This window comes from Perissodus microlepis, chromosome 8, assembly GCF_051167445.1.
Source record: "Perissodus microlepis isolate ML-2025 ecotype Zambia chromosome 8, ASM5116744v1, whole genome shotgun sequence".
Classification (NCBI taxonomy): Eukaryota; Metazoa; Chordata; class Actinopteri; order Cichliformes; family Cichlidae; genus Perissodus; species Perissodus microlepis.
In genome coordinates, this window is record NC_140468.1 from 19,973,984 (window position 1) to 19,997,027 (window position 23,044).

The window sequence follows — 23,044 nt, forward strand, 5'->3', positions numbered from 1 at the left end:
CTTCCCCGTGCCTTTAGGGGCGAAGAGGGGGGGGGGGGGCAGCGCGGAAGGGTGGTGGTGGTGGAGGAGGGTGACGTCACAAGAGGTGTTACACAGGTCAAATTTCCCAGCTGGTGAGTTAGAAAGCTGTGGGCTGTTGATTCTCAGGGCTTTTAGCAAAAAACACCATAGAAATGTGACGTATTTTGTCAGTGGGTTTTAGATATAATATTGCTTTTGGCCTGGAGAGGGCGCTGCTGTACAATAATTAGTACTGTCACAGTGACGAAGGAAGTTTTCGACCATGAATAAATCGTAGAAGGTTTACTGGAAATCTGTACTTTAACGAGAACTCGTATTATTTCTCAACTCAAACTAGTCTTCTCTTTAAACTTTAGTTAGTCGCGATTTTTAACCTCTAATGCTGAATACACCATCAGTAGTTCTCAACAGGTGAAATGCATCAGAATATTATCTTTGTACATGAAAGGTCAGTGGGTATATTTTTTATGTTATGTGGGCTATATAATTGTGATTCATCATCAATATCCCATCAACCTATGAGTTCTTAAACGATTGGCTATATGTTTGGGGATTTTAATGAGTAATTAGGAAGACCTATCCATCCAAAGCAGTAGTACAAAACACTAGGACTTTATTAGACTCTGAAAAATATAATGAATCACAAGCCTAGTAGTGGTAAATCCGGACTGATTTACAGTTAAAAATACACTGCCATATTTTGACACATACTATATCAATGTTCAGGATCAGCTTGTAAACCTTCAGGTAATGTACATATTATTTAACAATGCAATTTGCACCATTCTCTTGCGTTATGTATCTTTATTTATACACAATATGTGTATAGTTCACAAACCAGCATGCTATGTTTAAGTACATGCATGTGCTGTTGATATATTTACTCCCCCATGACCCTGAATTGAATTAGTGGAAGAGGATGGATGCATGGAAGTTATAAACATGAATACTAAGAGGTGAATGCAACTGTCACACTCCAGTTGAGTATTCACTTTATGTGCAGTTAAGTTCAAAGCAGGTACAATTTATGCTAATTTACACTGAGCCTGCTGCTTTCTCAGTGCTTAAAAATGGTCTAAGATCTCCCACCACACTAACAAGCTTTAAAACTATCTGAACCTTCTGTGAGGTAATCACAGCAATCTCAATGCCAGTGAGTTGCAAACCACACCCATCATTGAAACTAGCCTTCATTTAGATATCAGCAATGGACTTGTAAAGTTGCGTAACTGTATCTTTTGTCATGGTAAAATTTGTCCAGAGACATGCAGCACTACACCTGCAGATGAACTCAAACCCACCTTTGTAGTAGTTTCCAGAACAATAGGTCTCAGCAGTATGTCATCTTGCTACACATTAGTGATTTTTTTTCTGTAACCGCATATTTAAAACACAAGTGTGTGAAAAAAATGGACAAATGAAAAGTTTAATTATTTTCTATACATTTTTTACATTTTATTGCAACCTTAACTGCTACTGGTGACAGAGTGTGCAAAATAAAGAGGGAAAAATTAAACTCTAAGTGAAGCAAGACCTTTAGGATTTTATCTATAAGTTAGTTAAATTACACTAAATACCTGATGTTTTACCCTCATAAAAATGTTAAATGAAAGGTATTTGAGTATTAAATCATTTAGGAAAATAACCAAGTATGTCATTTGACCAGATTCCATGTTTTACATTGCATGTAAGAGAGATTTAAAAAATACAAAGAAAAAAAGAAAATTAACAGTAAACCTGTAACATCCAGTGTGTCATATCTCATACGTATATCTCGTATGTTTTTGTGATTTGTTTTTGTAACCCTCTTACAATTGCAAAAAAAGGCCAAATGAAGCAAAAATGATACAAATTAACTTCTCTCTTTAAAAAAAATGTCAGAAGGTTTGATGAACACTAAAGTTTAAAAAAATAAAAATGAAAATTTTCAGGCAATTATTTCATGCTTCAGTCTTCTTTAGGGTTAACTCAATTTAAGTACTGTCCCAGTAACAAGTCAGTAGTTGTGCAATTTTTGTTGAGCTGATGATAATTTCCAGATCCGATAAACACAGAGATAAACCCACCACATTTAAGAAGTTGTCCCATGTAACTGACAGTAATGTGACCCAGGCCGGAACCACCTACTCAAAAGCCGATTGTTGCTCATCATCCATGTGATTGAAACGCATGGTTATGATTTCAAGCCTTTACGGCTCTTATCTCTGAATCTCACTGACCAGAAGTAACAGCCTTCCATCCTTTCTCCCCAATGTCACTCGACTCCTGTTTTCAGAACTAACTTCATACTGTGAGAGGACGAGCAGATATGGACGGGTAAGTCGAACATCCACCACATTAACATCATTAACTGACATGTTTTCAAACTTTCATACGCGTGCTTCCAGAAAACACATCGTGTGGATGTTGATGCTTCCCATACTGGTTCTCCTGGGTGGAACAGAGACTACAGAGTCTTTGATAGATTTGAGTATGTCATCCATTTTCTATCTGTCTCTCTTTTACTGTTCATTCTTCTTGACTCCGCAACTAAATACAGCTTCTCTTTTGACTAGAAAATATTGAAGGGAAGCTTGTTTTCTATCAAATGGAGGGAAATGCCACCTACGTGAGAGACAGAGGTGAACTGGCGTCAGATGTTCCCACAGAGACTATGTTTGAACTCTTTGATCCCCAAAAGAATTTCAGCTCAGCAAAGTTCACCTATACTTGGGACTTAGGGAACGGGTATGATTTCTCACACTTTTAAATATAGATTAAAAAAAAATGTTAGAGATGATTTTCTTTGTCTCATATTCTTTTTTTGATCTTTGATACAGACAAGTGATTAACGGCACTGAGCCGGTTGTCCGCTATTATTACCCAGAATCAGGAAACTACACAATGTGGTTGAAAGTGGGAGCAAATGTGACCAAATATTCACCTCCGGTGACCGAAGTCTACTCCACAGAGGTTCAAGTGCTTGGTTTGTGGCTTTGAATTCATATATGCATTAATATATTCCTGTATAAATTATTTTCAGTCATTTTCAATAGGAAAAAGCAGTCTGCTGTAGGCTGAACATTCCTGGAAAATTTCATTTGAACTGTGACGTGATGACCTGATGCAACTATCAGGATTCATAAGAAAGCAGATTTGGTAGCAATTCTAAGTTAAGGTGGTTTCAAAGTAGTACTTCTTAAACTTGAGGGAGGGAGTTCATGGTGCAGAAGGGGCGTAGATAGAGTAAAATTAAGTTGAATTAATGTGATTTATGTAGGGAAAAATTTCCAAAATGCTATCATCTTGATTTTGTGGTCTTTGTGTGGGGAAACTAGAACACTTCTGTAAAGTTTTCCCACTAAAGAACAAAATGACTAATAGCTAAAACTTATTTGTAGATGCCATCAAGAACATCGAGCTGAAGGGGCCATCAGAATATGAGGTGTCACAGGACGCCAGTCTGATTTTTCATGTTGATGGAAGGTGAGCTGCATTTGCTATATATTAGATCAATGCAAGTTTAAAATAGTGTGAGCCTGAATAGTGCCCTTTCTTTTCCATTCAGCTTTTTATTTAATATTAATTTTGTCATTGTATTATAAAGAAAAGCTCCTCAACCCTGTGTGTGTGTTTGTGTGTGATTTTAGTCCTCCCATATGGGTTTGCTGGCGTTTTCTCCCCAACTGCATGCCGGACATGACGGAGGGCTGCACGCTGACCATGTTGTATGACAACATGTTGAAACTGAACCTCACCTTCGCCTCTGCTGGCTACCACTGTCTGGACATCAGTGTCCGGAACGAAATCAGTAAGCTGCAGACCTCCTTCAGCCTCTACGTCAGGAGAAACAGTGAGTATCCGCCCACCCACCAGCAGAAATACCTGCAGGCATGTAATGCAGACATGTTGCTTTCTGTGACATTAAAGCAGAGGACATAGGGAAGAAGAGAAAGAAAAGACATAAACTGATGTGGCAGCGAAATGCTTTTAGGGCAGAGGATCGTTTAGAGGAAACCTTGTTACAAAATGTGTTGGATAATGTCAAAAAATGCACTGTCATGATATCAGAAAACACAGCTGAAACTCACACGGGAAAAGTGTACGTTCAGTGCTCCCTGCCAGACTTGCTCTGCTGGATTTAATCATTGTTTTTTAACTCAAGCAGTAAACTTTTCACACCCTAACCAAAACCAGAACCTAATCAAAGCCTAACCAAAGCACAGCTGAAAAATACAAAAGAATAAAGAAAGAACAGAAATAAAAGTTAAGAAAGCCGGAAAACTTTGGAAAGCTGGCCCCATTCATCAACATAAGACTGCATCTTCCTAATAGCTTCATTAGTACTACAGAGTACCGAGGAGTCGGGAGATGAATTTATTGGGAAAGTTAGCGGAACCAAGCTACTTGATCATAAATGACACAGAGGAGCTCACGATTCAGCAGCATATTCAGTTTTGAGTGCTGAGAATGGATTCTGCTTAATGACTTCTAAATGCACCTAACAGGAAGCCAACTGACTGCTGCTATAGGTAAACCTGAAGGGCCAACCTGGAAAAAAAAGGGGACATCCAAGGTGTTCAGGCCAGCTTTACTAATCTAAAACAAGGGAGGCAGGTTGAAGTTTCACATATGATCAAACCTTAAGACTCCCTAATTACTCCCATAACATTTACAATCTGTTTATGCCGCATGACAAATCACTTCACCCTGTGTAGAAAACCATATTTTTACTGACTCAAAAAGTATAACATGGAACACAAAATGCAAAAGCTGCATTTTCCTCTCTTTGTGGCAGCCTGTAGTAAGAGGTTTCATTTTCACTTATTAACTCAGAGTTAATTAAAAAGGTTACTGGATAACTGAAGGAATGGGAGACATAAATGAAACAAAAGCACAGCAAATATTTGATATCTTGTCTGTTTTCTTTTCTGAATGAACTGTCAGAAATGCCATATGAGGTGATATTTAACGTTGGCCATCTTCAACACTGTGTAGAGTTCCGTCTTCTTTTAACAACAGTCTGTAAACATCTGGGAATTGATGAGAGCAGCTGCTGGAGCTTTGGGAGAGGAACATTGCTCCATTCTTGCATTGGATTCTAGCTGCTCAACAGTCCTCTACTCTGTTGCATTCTTTATTTCATTATGTGCCAAATGTTTTTAACCAGTGAAAAGTCTTGACTGCAGACAGGCCCATTCAGCACCTGTGCTCTTCTACTACAAAGCCATGCTACTGTAAGAGATGCAGTGAGGGTTTAGCACTGTGTTGTTGAATAAGAAACGCCTTCTCCAAAAAAGACACCTTCTGGATGGATCATATGTTACATACCTTTCAGCACTGATGGTGCCTTTCCAGATGTGCAGCTATTCCATAGGCACTATTGCAGCTCCATCAGAGATGCAGGCTTGAGTGCTGATAACAGGCCAGAAGGTCTCTTTCCTTTTCAGTCCAGAGAACGTGAAATCCATGTTGCACAAAAACAGCTGTCAACTTTGATTTGTATGATGGGTGACACACTGTTGCCTCGCTGTTGCAGTTTGGGACCTTTTGAGTGTGGAGTACGCCTGTTCTCCCTGTGTTTGTCTGGATTCTGTCCAAGTATTCCAGCTTCCCCCCAGAATACAAAGTTATGCTTCAGTTTAGGCTTACTGATGATTTTAAACTGATCATAGGCATGAATGTGAGTGTGAATGGATGTTTGCCTCTCTTTGTTAGCCAATTAGTCTGTGACAGAAGGGCAACCTGTGTTGGGATGTACCCTGCCTTCTGCCCCATGACAGCTGGGATTGGCTCCAGCCCCCTACAACCCTGAATCAGATAAGTGAAAGAAAATGGATTTGTCTTATAACGGAACACTTTTTCACTTTGCTTCAGTTCATGTTAAATGGCTCAGAGAAGATGGCAGCGTTTCTTGATTTGACTTAATTTTTACATACGTCGTCTTCATGCATGATAGAGCTTCCTCAGCCCGTCCAATGATCCTGCCTAAAGACAAGATCTGCATTACGCATAGATTTCTCCAGATTCTCACTATCCTTTAAAGATATTGATGATTCAAAATGTTCACAATTTTACATTGAGGAACGTTCCACAATTTCTTGATGCAGTTTTTGCTTACTGGTGAACCACTATCAACCTAATTAGATGCAAAATGTTCTTCCAGCGGTTTCTTTTATTACCACTTACTTTTCCATCCTTTTACTGTTCCGGAACTAACTTTTTTGAGATGCGCTGCTGCGATCAAATTCAAAATAAGCCAGTACTTTTTATGAGTTTTATTATGAATAATGTGTGGGTTTATGAGATTTTCAAATCACTGCATTCTATTTTTATTCACATTTTATCCAGCATTGCAACTTTTAACATTTATTAATAAAAATCCTTAAAGCATTTTTGCCTTTTTTTTTACCATTGCTCCTTTAGCTCATAGAAATTGCACAGAAACTGCACTTTAAATGTGTCATAGCTGGTCCAAACGTTTCAGGTTGTAAACACATTGATAAGCATATTTGGACAATGTTCGTAAATTTCAGATGAATACTTTCACATGCTTTACCTTACTGTGAATTTTGAACTGATGTTCATGTCAATTATTTTCCCCTTTAATGCATTTTCAATGCAATGTTGGTCTTGAAAGTTCTATTGGAAAGATTTTTTAGTAGCCTAAAGTGAACTGCCTGCAGACATCACATGCAAAACCATTTGCAATGTTAATGCTGCTTATTGGTCGTCAGCATCAGAACATATACACCCACTAAGTTCCAAGCATTATTGCATGTGGAAGCATACACATGCTACTGAACACAATGAAACAAAACTAGACCAGCAACTTTTTTGAAACTGGAGTTGTAAGATGAATTAGCAAGTTTAAGGCCATTTGCAAAGTTCTCTTGGCTCTAAATATGAACTATTTTTGTATTAGTCATCGTGTACCTTCTGCTTTAATAAAGTTTGACTCAATCACAATAAATCTAAATCAACACAGCAAAATATTTTGAAACAAAGGTCAGCTGTGCTGTGTCATGAGGTGTTTCATGTGCTGTTTAGCTGTGTTAGTTCCACAGACACAGATGAAAGAGTGAAAATGGAGGAATCCAAGCGTATCAGAGTAGGCGGGTCCGAACATGTCTGCTGTCCTCAATCGATTCGTTGTTGTGATTTTACTAAAGTTTCTGTTGAGCCAAAATTAGCGTCCGCTTCCTACTTACTCAGAAACACAGATTTTCTGGGACAAATTTGGAACTTTTGACTCAGTTTTAGAGTGTGTTGTGCTACTTAACACACAACAGAGTGCCTCACTTTCTTCTATCATTATACCAAACAGGGTCATAAAGCCAGTAAGAAAATTGTACGCTTGCTAAAACCACCATATTCATTTACAATAAAAAGCCAACACAGCATTCTAGCTACAATGTGTAGCATGGAGAGTAGAGACTCATGGAATAAGTATATGAGATATAATTGTTTCAATTGCTTATAATTGTTTTTACTGCATCTTTAACAACAGACCATCACTCTGTCTGCTTCTTTCTTCCTTAATTACAGATGGTGCTCAAATTTTCTTCATCCTGTCATGTGCTGCCATTCTTGTGGCAACGTTCTCCTTCATCGCAGTCATCGCCTGTCACCCTCATCTTCACAGCAAACTTAAGGTACACATGTTTGTGGTTCATTAACCACATATTAACAAGATAAAGGCACAATGCAAAACCTTCAAAAACCTTAAGGGCCATATTAGTAAATGATTATAAAATTATGTACTTCATCAATACTGTGTATCCCACTGGTTAGAGTTTAAGCAAATAGCCTGTTATCCTAGTTTTCAGTAGCTCAATGAGTGCCAGTGATTGCAGTTAATTGCTGTGTATGACCACAAGGAGGCTGCCTATTTCCAGAAATAAATCACACTTGAACAACAACAAACTATAAACCACATAAGCTCAGATATTTGAACCTACTTAACTGTGACACTGCATTTTTATCTAAAAGCAACTTTGAAGCTGGCTGATGTTTTTCTGGTAAATGTCATTTTGCAGATTGCTGCTTCCAGTAATGCTGTATTTCTGAAGAACCAAGAATCTGATGGTCAAAGCTTAATTCTTTTAAAGCTCTCCAACATTGAGAAAGCAGAGAAAGAGCCACTCCTGTTGCAATATGGGACTCAAGGCCGCTCTTAACCAGCACACTGCTTCTCTTTCTGCCCTCTTATTGTGGCTGCATACACATGTATTTGGCAAAGAAAAATCTAAAACTACTAATAACCGTGACCCTGCATATCTTGCATGTGTGATTATAGATATATTTTGCTAATATGTGCATGATCAAGTAGCTTGATATGGCATTTTGAAAAAAGTAGAAGAAATAAAGTGCCTGTATGTATTTAGAACTATCCTGTAAGCTGGGTTAATTGGTGGTTTCACCGCCAGTGTTCAGTAGGCTAATAGGTCAAACACTGCGTTTGTCATAAAATAATGATGGCGATCAACTGATGAGTCACAGAACTCAGGCTGACATTCAAATAAACTCATAAAAAATTAACAGCTCAAGCGCAGGTCATGTTTAAACAATGAGTGTTAATGATCATGCTGTGAATGGATTGGACCACTCATTTATTCCATGTTTTTAATTGATGTATGAATCTAGGCTTTGCGTCGGTGTTACTTTCCAGAAAAACAATTAAATATTTGTTTTGACCTTCAACTTGCAGTCCTAAACGCTGAGGCACAGCTGTGCAAGGTTTCTTTTTTTGCAGAGAGCTAATACTTGACTCTGTCCTATCATGCCTGATGCTCAGGTTCACAATTTAAATGAGCATATTTATCTGAACAACTTCTACTTAGAACTTTACAGAAAGTACATGTGAAGCTCTTTATCTTTTATAAACCTTGTGTTTTGTATCAGTTATATTGATACAATTCAATGTACTATGAATGAATGTTACATTGAAATTTGGATCATGTCATGAACATGAACTGAATTTCAATAAGGTTGTGGTAGGTAACATGTTTTTGGTGTCACTGGACAGGAAATCAACCTGTTCATCCATTTTCTTTCATCTAACCAATTCAAGAGTTTCTATCACAGCTGTCTTAGGGCAATAAGCAGGCAACACCCTGGACAGGTTGCTAATCTGTCAGCTGCTGCAGTGCTAACACAACACACATCACTCACGGTCACACCTATGGTCAATTGAGAATCACCAATTAACCTAATGCCATATGTGTCTTTGTACTGTGGGAGAAAGCTAGAGAGAAGCTGTCACGGCTGGTGAGGCAGGCTGTGTGGAGGTGAGGTAAGGACCCAAATGCAGGCACTGACATAGATGTGGAGATTGAGCTTTATTTTGTGAGGTGAACACAATACAGGAGGAACGGAGAAGGGCATACAGATAAACCTAAACTGAGAAAACTAACAAAACTGACCTGAAACTATCATACAGCAGAAACACAGGGAGTCTCGAGGAGACACAGACGGAGCAGCAACAAGCAGGAGAAAACACAGGGCTTATATACTCACAGGGGCAATCAGGGAATGGGATACAGGAGGTGACAGGCTGACGAGACAGGGGAAACGTAAACTGAACACATGACATAAGACAAGGACCTTCAAAATAAAACAGGAAATACAACAGGTATGCACAGACACGAGATTAACACAAGATACGGCAACAGGGAGGGAACACAAAGACGCGGGACCAGGCAGGCAGGGAGACATAGAACAAAAGGAGCTCGAAATACAAAACAGAAACTAAACCTGAGAACAAGAAATTCCTAACAAGAATGAACCTAAAACATAAGATAATAATCAAAACCAAAACCACTGAGTCGACAGACTCAGGACCATGACAGTAACCATGTAAACACGGGGAGAAAATGCTAACTCTACACAAAAACACATTTTTCGATACTCTTGAGTGGGTCTTAGAGAATCATTCTCTAGGTTTCTTGAAGGACATTCAAAGCCCTTCTTTAGCTGTTGGTTGCCTTTTGTTCAGTTCTGTCAAGATGATCCCAGGCTGCTTCAATAATGTTGAGGTCTGGGCTCTGGACTCTGTGCTTCCAACCCATCTTACAGATGGCTGTAGACACTCACTGTTGTACAGCTCTCTGACGTCCTGCATATATATTAATGACAATTTGATCTGTTTCCTTTCTGTATGAATGACTTCTTTACAGCCTTCCAAATGTATCTCTGGGTCCTCTTTTAGGTCTTTGCTCAATTTTTGTCATATTTTTAAGGACATGATATTTAGATCTTGATAGTTTACTTCGTCCTTTGTCTTCCACTTGTTTGCTTTAGCTAGATTCTTAAAATGAGAAAACTGGACAAGTGAAGAACTGCTGCAAAGAAAAATGGGCTAAACTTCCTAACAATGTGAGATAAAGTCATACAGAAAACCATTACTTCATTAGCTTGTACCAGTGAACCATGTGGTGAGGTGTACTTAGTTTAACACACACACAGTGCTATTTTATTAAATAAATAAATACCTAATATAATACGTCACATCTTATTCATCTGTCTTTAAGCAGTTGTAGAACCGGTGTGTTTGAGGTGTGGACCAAAATGCAGACACGGGAGAAAAACGAAGTGTAACAAAAAGCGAGCCATTTGATTGCTATGATGTCAAAACAAGGCAAGGCAAACTGGAGAAAAACTAACCTGGAAACCTAAACTGAGAAAAACTAAAACATGAAAACTGTGACATGAACATGGCCTGAACTGGAACATGAAAAGCTCTAACGTGAGATAATCAGGGCATGAATGTGAACAGGAGCTTGAGAGAAAAGCCGAGACTCATAGAAACACGTAGCAAGACAGACAGATGACCCAACGCTGAACAGAGGATGACAGAGGACAGAAGGGTAATGAGGGAAGTGGAAACACCTGGGGAGACACAGCTGACACAAATGATCATAAGGCCACAGGGAAAAGTAAAACCCTAACACACTAAACATGGGCTGTATCCCAATTCAGGGTCTGCAGCCTTAAAGTACGCATTTCAAGGCCGATTACGTCACACCGGCGCGCCGAAGCCTGTCCCAATCCAAAGGCTGCTCGAAATGCGGCCCTGAAATGCGTCCTTCATTTCCCTGAATTTTAAGGCTGTGGCAGTGTAGACTTCGTGGCCCAACATATCCCAGAATGCATAGCGCGGCGGTGGGTGTGGATAATTTTGCCGAAAAAAAACGGCGGATGAGGGGCGCCCGAAGAATAAACTTTAAGTAAGTACTGAATATTATGTCACTTATTTATGTGCAAATGTTTAATAACGAAGAACATTAAACATTACTGTTGGCCACATGTCGGCAAAGTTATGTGACATTAGTGACGTTTGTACTAACTTGGTTTTAAAGCCTTTACTTTAAAATATACACCGTTCAATAGCTGACCTTAATCTTACAGAGAATGATCAAAGCTCATGTAGAAACAAACAAACAAATGAACAAAAGATTTTCTCCTTCATTTCTGTCAAACAAAGCTGTATGACACGTTTCCAGCTGTTAGTATCATGGTTGCTAGGCAACCTGGGCAGCGCAACGGAGGCTAGACCGTCCCATTTCACAAGCCTCGCACTTCCGGCCTTAGCGGTCTTTGAGTACGCGGCCCTTGAGGATCGTTGAGGCTGCGTACTTTAAGGCTGCAGACCCTGAATTGGGAGACAGCCATGGAAACACCAGGCCTTTCAAAATAAAACAGGAAGCATGGAGAGACGAAGACATAATAACACAAGCTTGACAACATGAAACACACAGACAAGAAACATGACAGACTGGGTAGACATGAAGCACAGGGAGATGCAAGCATGGGCATAACTAAATGTTAAACAAAGAGGAGAAGACGAAATAATAGCACAAGAACAAGAACTAGCATTTTTACAATAACGTAAGAAAATCAAAAATAAACTCAAGACACTGGGTCACGGACCCAAACCCTGACAGATTATTTTTGAGTGTGTACTAATGTGCAATATTTTAGAATAAAAAGAGGGTGTACTTTGTTTTTCATATGGCTCTAGACTCAATCGCCTCCTCTGGCTTTGTTTTTAGGCTTAGCTCACGAGGCTTGAGACAATCACAGGTCTTTCAGGCCAGATCTAGTGAGCATAGCAAAAACTTGTTTAAAAAGCAAAGTAGTGATACGGCATGGTTAGGCAACAAAAGACCTTTGAAAAGTTTTGAAAAGTCTTTGAATCTTTTCTAACTCCTCTGGCATCAGTCACGTTATTTTTATTCAGTTTTTTACCTTGATGGTGTTTAATGATAGTGTGTTCTCTGTTAGAGATGTCAGCATTATTAATTGTGAGTGTTTTGATGAATGCTGGTTGTCAAAGACACTGCGGGGAGATGCAGATGCTAAGATGAATATCAGGATGACCTTGAGCTAAAAAAAAGTTAATGTCTGCAGCTGTTCGCATTTTTTAAGAGAAAAATCTGTCATTAAATTTCAGCTCTGTTATATTCACTCATATCTACTGAAACCAATGTTTGAGGTTTGGATGTGGCAATGTAAACATATGAACATATATGTAATATACATACAGTATGGATCATATCACTGATGTGTAAAAAAATTTAATGACTTAATTAGACATGTGGGAGTTGTTTTTTGTTTGTTTTTGCTTCTTTTTTTCTCTTTTCAAATTTCAAACTTTGATTCTTTTTTCATCACCATCTTTTTGTAACTTCAAGGTCTGCGTTTTAGCTGCTAGAGTGACCAGAGAGTGAATTACTAAGTTATAATCTAACACAACCAAGCTTGATTGGCAAGGTGCCATGACTGATATGGATGCATGCACAGATTCAGGCATGGTAAAATACAAAGAAACCAACAGAAAGCAACAAAAAATAAAATAAAATAAAATCCCCCTCTCGTCCCTGCGGGCAGTCTATCCTTCAAGCTCAGGTCCTCTATCAGAGGCCTGGGAGCTTGAGGGTCCATCGCAGTATCTTAGCTTTTCCTAGGACTGCGCTCTTCCAGACAGAGATCTTGGAAGTTGTTCCTGGGATCTGCTGGAGCCACTCCCCTAGCTTGGGGGTCACTGCACCAAGTGCTCCGATTACCACTTAGACCAATGTTACCTTCACCCTGCACATCTTCTCGAGCTCTTCTCTGAGCTCTTGTTACTTCTCCGCTTTCTCGTGTTCCTTCTTTTTGATGTTGCTGTCATTCGGTATCGCTACATCTATCTCTACGGCTGTCTTCCTCTGCTTGTCTACCACTACTATGTCCGGTTTGTTAGCCATCACCAGATTGTCTGTCTGTATCTGGAAGTCCCACAGGATCTTATCTCAGTCATTCTTGACCACCACTGGGTGCCTCTTCCATTTTGACTTCAGAACTTCCAGGCCATATTCTGCATAAATGTTCCTGTATACTATGCTGGCCACTTGTTTATGGAGTTCCATGTATACTCTGCCTGCTAGCATCTTGCATCCTTCTCTTATGTGCTGGATTGTCTCAGGGGCATCTTTACACAGCCTGCACCTGGGGTCTGGCCTGGTGTGGTAGACCGCAGCCTCTATGGATCTTGTACTTGGTTGTTCCTGTGCTGCCATGATTTTTGCCTCTTTGGTGTCTTTCAGCTTTGTCTAGCCACTGGTAGGATTTCTGGATGTCTGCTACTTGCTCTATCTGCCAGTCATACATATCATGCAGGGGCCTGTCCTTCCATGTATTTACTAAGCACACTGTGACTTGTGGCAATCTTCCCAATGTACTCACTGTCTAGTGCTCAATTTCTCTGAGCACTGCACAGTCCGGAGAAGATTGGCAGATAATGGACTTCAATCTGTTGGCCTTATAACCCCTCCCTGATTGATGGGCAGCAATAGTTGTTTCTACTAGGATCCTTGCTGATGTTTATCCTCCTTGGCATTGTGTTACCAAACACCTGAATGCTCCAGAGCAGCGAACTGCAAAAGCTTCTGCTTTCATAGAAATGGCCACACTTGCTGATGATCAGTTAATCAAGTGGATTTGATTAGCAGCATCTGGCTGATACTTACCCTCTTAATTCCTGTGGAAGCAGGAAGGGTGTACTTAGTTTTTACACACTGCTTCTGTGTGTCTATTACATTTTTAAGACCTGCTAAGAACCAGCTTATTTTTATTATGTCCTGAACCTTTAAGGGTTTGCTTTCTTTTGACCAGCCTAAGCTTCTTAAATGCTTACCTCTCCTGAAAACAACCTGTGTGAATTATATAAATTATTCTTCGCTACTAATCCACAAGAGCACAGTTAATATTCCCATCTTCAAATACCCTTAGAGTATAACAGGTTTTGACAATTCTTGGTTTTGAGAAATGCAAAAAATATTTTTCACCTGTCAAACTTAACCGATTGCTTTGTTTTGCTCAAGCTGGGCAGCTAAGCTAACATATAAAAAGATGGTATTCTATATGATTTCATAATTCTGGATTTTAGTGAAACTTAAACTTAAATAACTCAAATAATGAATGTGTGTCGTGTAGTTTCAAGGCTGTGGCAGACTTGTCTAATAAAGAGTGTCCGTGATGTCACCCCTGACCTTTCTCATCTGTTAAGAGTTGCTAAATCCACCCGGGACATCTGTTGCTGTTTGACTGAAGCCATCAGAGTCTGAACAGCCGTAAGACAGTAAGTCTGTCTTACTCGTGTGACACCTAACCGTTGTCACAAACAAGATGGTTTTAAAACTGGCATATAAGATTCATATGTTTTTTTTAAACAAAGTCTCACAGAGATTACTTGTGTTCACTTGTAAATTCATTTTGCAGGAATAATTATCTTTATTTTCCACATTTTCTGTACATGGTAAACATTTGGAAACACTTAGAAAACATTTAATGGCACTTCTATGAAAAGGCCACAGGACAAGGTGGAGAAAGCCTTACAAATGTGCTAAAAACAGACCACATTAAAAAAAATATTTTTTTTCTGGACAGAGACGCTACATAATGGAAAGTTACATTCAAATTTACATTCAAGCACATGTTATAAGGTTTTAATCGATTTTTTTACTCTTCGTCTTCACAACACAGAAGCTGTGTGTATGTTTTCAAAATGATTCACCATTTCCTATGATGGAAAAAGCCAGGAAGAGAGAACAGTGATGAGCAGCAGCACTGGTGACAGATATGCATCCCACTTTTGTTTTTCACTACGTAAGCTATAAAATGAAATCAGCAGCATGTCTTACACAGATTTATTTCAATCGCTGATGTGCTTCATCCATCAGTGCCAAATGAAATATGGTCTTTGGGTTTTTCTGGGTTTTTTTTTTAGTATTATCCCTTTAAAAGAGCCAAACATGTGAGGATCAGATTGCTGTTGGCTCAGTGCTCTTGCCTGGTTAAAGAGGTGGCATAACATTAGCCACCCTTTTAATCTTTCCTCCTACACAGAACGCAACACTCGCTCACATGTTAATGGCAACGTCGTTCTGAACCTTAATGTGTTTGTCATACTACAAGTGTGCTGCACTAGAGTGGATTTTCTTTACTTCAGAGCTTCGGAGTGAGTGTGTGAGTGTGTGTGTGTGTGTGTGTGTGTGGGGGGGGGGGGGGGGGGTCATTTTACGTCTTAGCACCAATCACCAGGGATTATGTTACTACGGCTGTTGAAGCCAAGTATCCTAATCGTGATGAAGAAACTGCTGTCACTAAGGAGCGCTCTAATTGCCACTGGAAACCGCAAGCAGAGGTGATTGTGATCAGCCTAGGCGAAACAATACACACTTAGATGTGTGGCCCTGAACGCTGGATCACACCAAACGGTCAAAATGTCACAGCTGTAATCTCAGGGGGGCTTTTTTTGTCCTTTTTCAGAATTGGTTCAGTAATCTCAAAGCTGTAAATGTAAACCAGACTACGAAAAGCATCCAACTATAAAAAAATAAAATGAACAAGCTGCCTCACAGTATGAACAGACTACTTAAAATAAAAAAAAGTTGAATGGATGGAAACATTAACAAATCAAATGACAGGCTGAGAGGTTTTTTTAAGCGTTGGGCAACCTCTCCTGGCATATCTCCAAGGGCCGCTTGAACGCTCCCCTTCCGAAAACTTCGACGTTGCTCGCCAGCCAGGAGACGACATTCCCAGGGACGTACGAAGTGCAGTTGGCCATAGACTGGATTTCGACGGGCTTCAGAACGCGATCCCAAATGTTCACCTGACTCAGCTCGCCCACGAAAGCCTGTCCGGCATCAAAGCGCCCGCCCACCATGTCCTGGAAGAGCCATAAACAGCAGGATGTGAATTTAAACCGCATCGACAACAACATCATCAAACGTGATTACCTGTTCCAGTGCGGAGGAAGAGCCAGTTAGTGGGAATGAACTGCTCATTAAACTTTTGTACTGTCTTTTAAAGTACTCTTGGAGACGAGGTCAAGTCCTTTATCTGTTTTCTAAGAAATTTGTCATTTTGTAAAGACTTTATGTTTCATAATTTAGTAACACTAACAAATATGATCCTGATTTGATTAATTTATTATTTTAACAGAGGTTGCATTTTTTTTCTTGTGATATTATTGACTCTTTTCTTCTCTTTTAATTTTCAGTTTTAGTTGTTTGTTTTTTGGTTCATGCCTTCATTTTTATTCTTTTAGTTCCCGCTGTGTTCCTTTGTTCAGCCCTCTGTGTTTGTATAGTCCTGTTTTTCCTATGTCACTTTGGCAAAGCATCTATCATGCTTCCCTGTGTGCCACCTGCTGTGATCTCCTGTGGTTTTGGAATAAAAGGCTCGCCTTCAGTTATTTAAGCCAGCCTCTGCCTCACATCCAGATTCTGCCTCAATCTCTCTCCCTTGACAGATAAACTGCTTGAGAAACAAAACTTAGGACACAGATTTTAAAACTGTTGATTTCAAAATGAAAATATGAAAAATACTTAATATTTATTTGTCATATCTGGTAGAAAAATTTTTGGTAGACAGATAAGAGTGCAAAGTCCTTAGACAAACAGTTCTCCTGACCTTGGTCAAGCTGGTCCTTGTTACAGCTGAAGCACCTTTTCACACCATCTTCACACAATTTTGAGAAGCTTGACCTGAAGACCTGAAGCAATCATCTGACACAGTCATCTGTCTGCACTGCACTGCAGTTTAGGTGTAGTCTATAAAGTCCAGTGGTTTTATGTGTTTGCAATCAAGAGTATGATAAAACTACCAAGCTAAATTTCATGAATCCTATCGATCGATCCCCAGCTCTGTCTGTCTTGATCGTTGTGTCCTTGGGCAAGACACTTCACCTACCGCCTACTGGTGCTTGCCAGAGGGGCCGATGGCGCGATATGGCAGCCTCGCTTCTGTCAGTCTGCCCCAGGGCAGCTGTGGCTACAACTGTAGCTTGCCTCCACCAGTGTGTGAATGTGACAGTGAATGAATAGTGGAATTGTAAAGCGCGTTAAGGGTCTCGAAAAGCGCTATATAAATGCAATCCATTATTATTATTATCAAGATAGAGAACTGACATCGGCTTCGGTGATGTATGTACTCTTCAAGTGCCCATCTAGTGGCTCAGATATTTCAGTATTGCGCAAGGTAGCAAACTGACTTACCAACTAACAGACCGAAAATTATAGGTTTAGTGTTGATGCATATATACAACAGTCAGCATTTGTGCCAGTAATCCCTGTGAGCTGAAGGATCAGGCTTCAGAGGGCTCCAAATGCTCAGAGTTATGCTGTTTTTTCTAGTCTTGAATCTGTATGATGTCAAAGACAGTGGATATACTAAATATGGTCATTTCAGACACAACTCTGGCTGTGAGAATAGCAGTCCCAACCGATCTACTGTACAGAGTGCAAGGGGCAGCCATTCAGAAGAAAGCTGGCTTAAAAGGAGTCTGGTTATAAAGGGAGAGGAGTAAAAAGGCTCGTCTCAGGTAGAGGAGGAACTGAGGAGTTATTTTGTACTGTGAATCATGCAAAGCTACTCTAACAGAAACCAAGAATATAAATATGGAAGTGGAAATTAGGTTCCCTTCAATCACATAAATATTCTGCATGCTGCTATGTAAACTTTGATTTGCAGTGATTTGGATACCAAATGTTCCCTACAGAACTGAACAGTAATACGATTTTTTTTTTAAAACGATAACAGCACTCAAAGACCACAAGCCTCAGCAAACGGCCATTCATGCCTTTTAAAGAGGGATCTGGATGCACACCAAATATTTAATGGCTTCTTCCCTCAACACGAAGTGTCACGAAAATAGACTGGGCAGGTTTTGTGTAAAGCCATTAAAAGGGACACAAACAAACGTCAATAAAAACATGCATTATTACCTGCTTGGCAGAGGTAATAATACATTGATTCATTTAGCGACCTCAGCATCTGTGGGCAGTGATAGATTCACTGTTGTTTCTGTTAATTGTTTTGTTCTGATAATCAGCCTGGATCTCATTTGTGCCGCGTTAAATCTGGGTAATTTTCTTCTTTCCATCTGCAATTTGCAGAGACACCTCATAAATAGTGCGTCTTATTAGTCGAAGCGCTTGGTACAGCATTTTCAAGTTATTTTCTTCTTGCAGTAATGTGAGCGTGTTGAGTTGAGAGCACATAGCTGCAACACATTCTTTTTTTGACGATGAATCTAAAAATAGACATTCATCAAAGATTTTACTGCATCATTTTACCTGCTCCTGCCCCAGGATGATCACTCCTCCAGGTTTGATGGGGTGCCAGGCCGCCAGGTTGTCACCAGCTCCCAGCTTCTCCCCGTCTTGGTAAGCCTCCCACTGACCATCTCGCGTGGTCCAAGAGATGCACATGTGGTGCCACCTGCCGTCGCGAACCTCCAGGGGAAGCTGAGCAACCTAGGGTCAAAAAGACATTATCATTTTGAAACGTGTGTTTTGGTACAAATATGATTTTTACTAAATCACTATTTCAATCTGATTTAATTACTTGCCTTGTCATTAATAAGAAGCTCAATTGGGTTGTTGCCCCATTCAATCAGCACAATCTCATTTGCTTGCCCTGGTACACCGTAAGAAAAAGGCGTGCCTATGCCAGGGCTGGCGCTGGACTTGATCCACATGCAGAGAGTGAAAGCATACATCTCTGGCAAGCTCTTGGTGATACGGCCATACAAGTAGTTGGTACGCTGGGGCAGGGACAGCTTAAACTGCTCTGGGGATATGAAGTCTCCTCCGCCTGTAATAAGATCGACAGAAAAGACCCGTGGTGTAAGGAGGGAGAGGTGACCCATGAGGCTAATCTTCTCACCCTTATTTCACCTTTGGTGATTCATAAGATCATCTTGACTATTCTGAGTGCAGAGGGCAGCAGCCTTTCTCCACTCTTGTAATTTTCCTTTCGTGTGGCACTATTCTCTGTGTAGTCATCCAATCTGTTGAATGTGCTGTATGCCATTGAAACCTATTTATATCTCAAAATAACATTTCCTCTTGATTTGTTCTCTACAGCTATTGTAATGTAAATATGTGAGTTTGTGCTTGGCTGTACCTTTCTCCAACTCATTGATCCTCTCTACCAATGCGTTTAGAGTGCTCTCTGTTTTCAGCCTGTAGGCAGCTGTAGCATTGGACAGCATGCTCTTTTCCGCCTCCAAGGTGCTGACTTTTTTCAGGAGCTGTTTCTCCAGTTCTCCAAGACGTTGCTGCAGCAGGTCACGGAGCTCACTGGGGAACGAGGCTCCAGATATGTTGGCCCGCATTTGCTGTTGCTAAGGAAGGATCAACATCACCAGTTATCATAAGCAGGATGTGCACTAAGCCCCCCTGAGAGCTGTGAGCTTCTGTGTGACTGATTGGCAGGTTTACAGATTGAGTTTAAATAAAAGTCTTTCAGTCAGTTTTCCTCTCCTGTCGTGAGAATCCACTCATTTATTTTAATGTGGGAGGCACATACTGGGCTTGAAACAGAGTATTTTCATACTGTGTGGTAGTCATGGTAAGACTAGGAACAAAAGACTCGCAAGCAAAGTGAAGGCAAGTCACACGAGGTCCTGCATCACAGGAAATTAACCAGTTAGCTGTATAATCTCTTCCCACATACTGTTTTGATTCTCCACGATAAACTCAGTAACAATTCTTAGAAGTCACGCTCTGCTTTTGTGCGAATCGACAGTTTGTTTTAATCCCCTTAAATCCGTAATCCGTAATCAAACCAGGTTTTTAGGCTCGGGCTTTGGCACAATGCTTTGCGTAATGATTCTTACCTCAAGGTTTTCCAGTCGGTCCTTGAGCCCCTGCATGGTTTTTCCAAGATTGTCGACAGTTTCATTTGGATCCCCGGGAACGTCCCCCATCGTGTTTTGTTTGTCTTTGCCCCATGTTCCCCCTTTGTCGTACTTTCTATCGGTGGTTGCTGACGCGCACAGAGAAAGCTTGGTGGTAAGCTCGTTGATGGTGCCAATCTGTTTGGAAATCGTTTCTTTCTGTTGTAAAATCGTCTCCCTTAGCTGCATGACCGTGTTTCTGAGCTCTTCTTCTTGACCCCCGGCATTTAACTCGGGTAGCAAAGTCACAGGGCAACTGGCATCGCCCGTGAGGGGTATTGCCCGGCAAATGTAGCGCTTTCCATCGTCCGCCTGCCTGTTTGTTAGCTGACCACATCCCAGAGCACAAAAACATAACATCCCGGACAAGAGTGAAAACATACCGGCAGCTTGTGTCGCTCAGAGAGGTCAAGAAAGAGGTGAAAACCTCACAGTTAAATTCTCAGCACTCCAACGCGAGCCCGATGTTGAGTTCAGTGCGTAAAAGTGTACTCCAAACGGGTCTGCGCAAAAAGCATCATGTATAACTATCTTTACAAAGTAGCGACATGATGTCCGACCGGCAAAATCAGGAGTGGAAAATGCGATCAGGGGAGTGTAAGCCTGTTAATGTGGCTTGTGATAACGGAACTATTCCTGGCACGAACGGAGCGCACAGTGTGGTGCTGATCAGACAGCTCCTCTCGATAAAGAGGATTACCAAAAAAAGGTGTCTGTGAAAAGTCCTGGATGTGTTGTAGTAGGCTGACGTCACCGAGTCTAGGTGAACTGTTTGCTTAAATGATGATTTGTTGAGCTGATTAAGACTCTAAGACTCGAAGTCGTTGTCGGAAATTGATAGGATTGAAAGGTGTGGTCGATTAGAAGGCGTGGTTATTTTCATACGGATGCCTTATGATCCAACACGTTATCATGCTTTATTTTTTACCCGGTTCCCATCCCCAGACATATGTGTGAGTGTGCGCTGTATGTGGTAGAATTTGAAGTATATGGATAATAAACAATAGAATAACTTCAGAACACATTTATGGAAGTCCTGCAATAAAATCAATAAAAAAAAATTTAAAAAGAAGAAGAATCGATCTCAGTTTGGATGCATCAATTTTTCAAACATTGCACCAACACACGTGGCCTCAAGGCAATTTAGAGACTGAATTGCAGCTGCGAAAAAACATAACAAATGATTCCCAATGCAGGTGAGTCTCTTCAATAAAGCCAACGGTGGAGAAACAGGATGTGGTGGTAAACAATTAACAACAGTTGCCTGCCTAGTTGCAAAAGGTCAATAAAGCCTGTTGTGCTGACTGGAAGGCCTACCACTGTGCTTTGAAGATAGCATCCAACCATGATCCAAACCACAAAGTCAATCAAAGCTGTTTTACACTAGGGGATGATAAAATGGAAGCAGTGCTGAGCAAAAACTGTTCAACTCTGGGATTTAAAACAGCAGAAATGAAGCTCGTGGAGATTTTGATTTTCTCCAAAGATACGATCAAAGACTTAGATAATTGCATGCAGAGTTGGTAAAAGACTAAACATTTTACAATTATTTTCATGTTAAATAAAATGAAGGCATCGCAAGCTGTCACGTCTGACTCATCACGCTCTCTCATTAGGAAGCACATGAATCAGAGAACTCGTGGCTGTCTTCCAACCAGATTTGTGAAAAATTCTCATTAAGAGCAACAATTATTGTCACTCTTGGAACTTTAGTTGGAACAATTTTTAATTACCATGCAAGCTTTAGTAAAGTTAGGGGTAACGTTACAACATACAGTACATAAGTACGGTTAGATATAGTCAGGTTTCCAACCAAGAGGCAACTTAACGTTCAAAAAATCAACATGGAAGTGAAAACTGTGGAGAAAAAAATAAGTGTGGTACCCGGATTGTTCTATTTTTTGTCTAGAACATTTTTTAAATCACTGGGCTTGGTCCTCTTCTTTTTTTTCCAATAAAACATCTAACACCTCAGACATTTGAACTGTGTCATGGAGGTTTCAACCAGTCCAGACAAAGCTTCTTTTTATAGGCCATAAAAGTTAGAACTCACTGGTTTAATATTATTAAAGCAATTAAAGTTTGATACTTGGCACCTTTCGTAGTTTTAGTTCATGTCAGTGCAAAGCTCAGCAGGACGATGGCCCCAAAACCTTCAGAGAATATTACTGCAAATCTGTTTGATGATTAAAGCAGTAATGGACAGCAGGGACTGACCATCAACGCTGTTAGTTTGCCCATGGGGTTCAGTTGCTTGTGCTCGTGCACACGTCTTGATTAAACACAAACGCTTTAACGCTGACTCTCACTATCTACTTTGTGTTTACTATAGGATAAAGACATAACTCACCTACCGGCAACGGCCAACAAACTTGGGACGTCAGTGCTGTTACAAAATTATGATTTTCATTAACAAGCATATTCACCGTGGAGGAGATTCTGCTGTGAGTGTTTGCCTGTGTCACAGAGAACATGTCTCTTATTCATACAGACCTCAGGAGTGATTTAAAAAAAAATGAGTGAATGTCCACGGGCGCTTCAGATGCATGAATAGATTTTTGGGTATTGTTGATGATTCAGAACCAGTCTCAAGGAAAGTGCACTTCTTTCTATGGAAGAAATAATGCAGGGGCGATGCGGCTTCATCATAAGGGCATCACCAGTCGCTGCAGAGCACTGAGAAAAACACATATCTAATGGACAGATGAGTGGTTTTGGAAACCAGTGTGTCATCCACTCTTCCCTCTCAGGATAAAGCCCCCATCAGGGAGAGAAAGAAAAAAAAAACACTGATGAAACAAACAGGACAGC

General features: G+C 40.3%; 2 protein-coding genes across 2 annotated transcripts; one reads left to right on the plus strand and one right to left on the minus strand.

Moving 5' to 3' along the window:
* Positions 1 to 15: 15 nt before the first annotated feature.
* Positions 16 to 8,654, plus strand: tmem130 (transmembrane protein 130). The gene is made up of 9 exons (XM_084938106.1): positions 16 to 113; positions 2,297 to 2,337; positions 2,409 to 2,491; positions 2,577 to 2,748; positions 2,841 to 2,986; positions 3,402 to 3,486; positions 3,651 to 3,853; positions 7,549 to 7,655; positions 8,040 to 8,654. Exons 2-9 carry the CDS (start codon positions 2,330 to 2,332, stop codon positions 8,178 to 8,180), a joined length of 945 nt encoding a protein of 314 aa, XP_084794232.1. The 5' UTR covers positions 16 to 113; positions 2,297 to 2,329; the 3' UTR covers positions 8,181 to 8,654.
* A 6,097-nt stretch (positions 8,655 to 14,751) lies between these two features.
* On the minus strand, positions 14,752 to 21,078 carry nptx2b (neuronal pentraxin IIb). The gene is made up of 5 exons (XM_084938107.1): positions 20,174 to 21,078; positions 19,459 to 19,678; positions 18,902 to 19,146; positions 18,627 to 18,806; positions 14,752 to 16,216 (listed from the first exon to the last, which is right to left on the minus strand). The coding sequence occupies exons 1-5, from the start codon at positions 20,612 to 20,614 to the stop codon at positions 15,986 to 15,988; spliced, it is 1,317 nt and encodes a 438-aa protein (XP_084794233.1). The 5' UTR covers positions 20,615 to 21,078; the 3' UTR covers positions 14,752 to 15,985.
* Between the last annotated feature and the right edge of the window lie 1,966 nt (positions 21,079 to 23,044).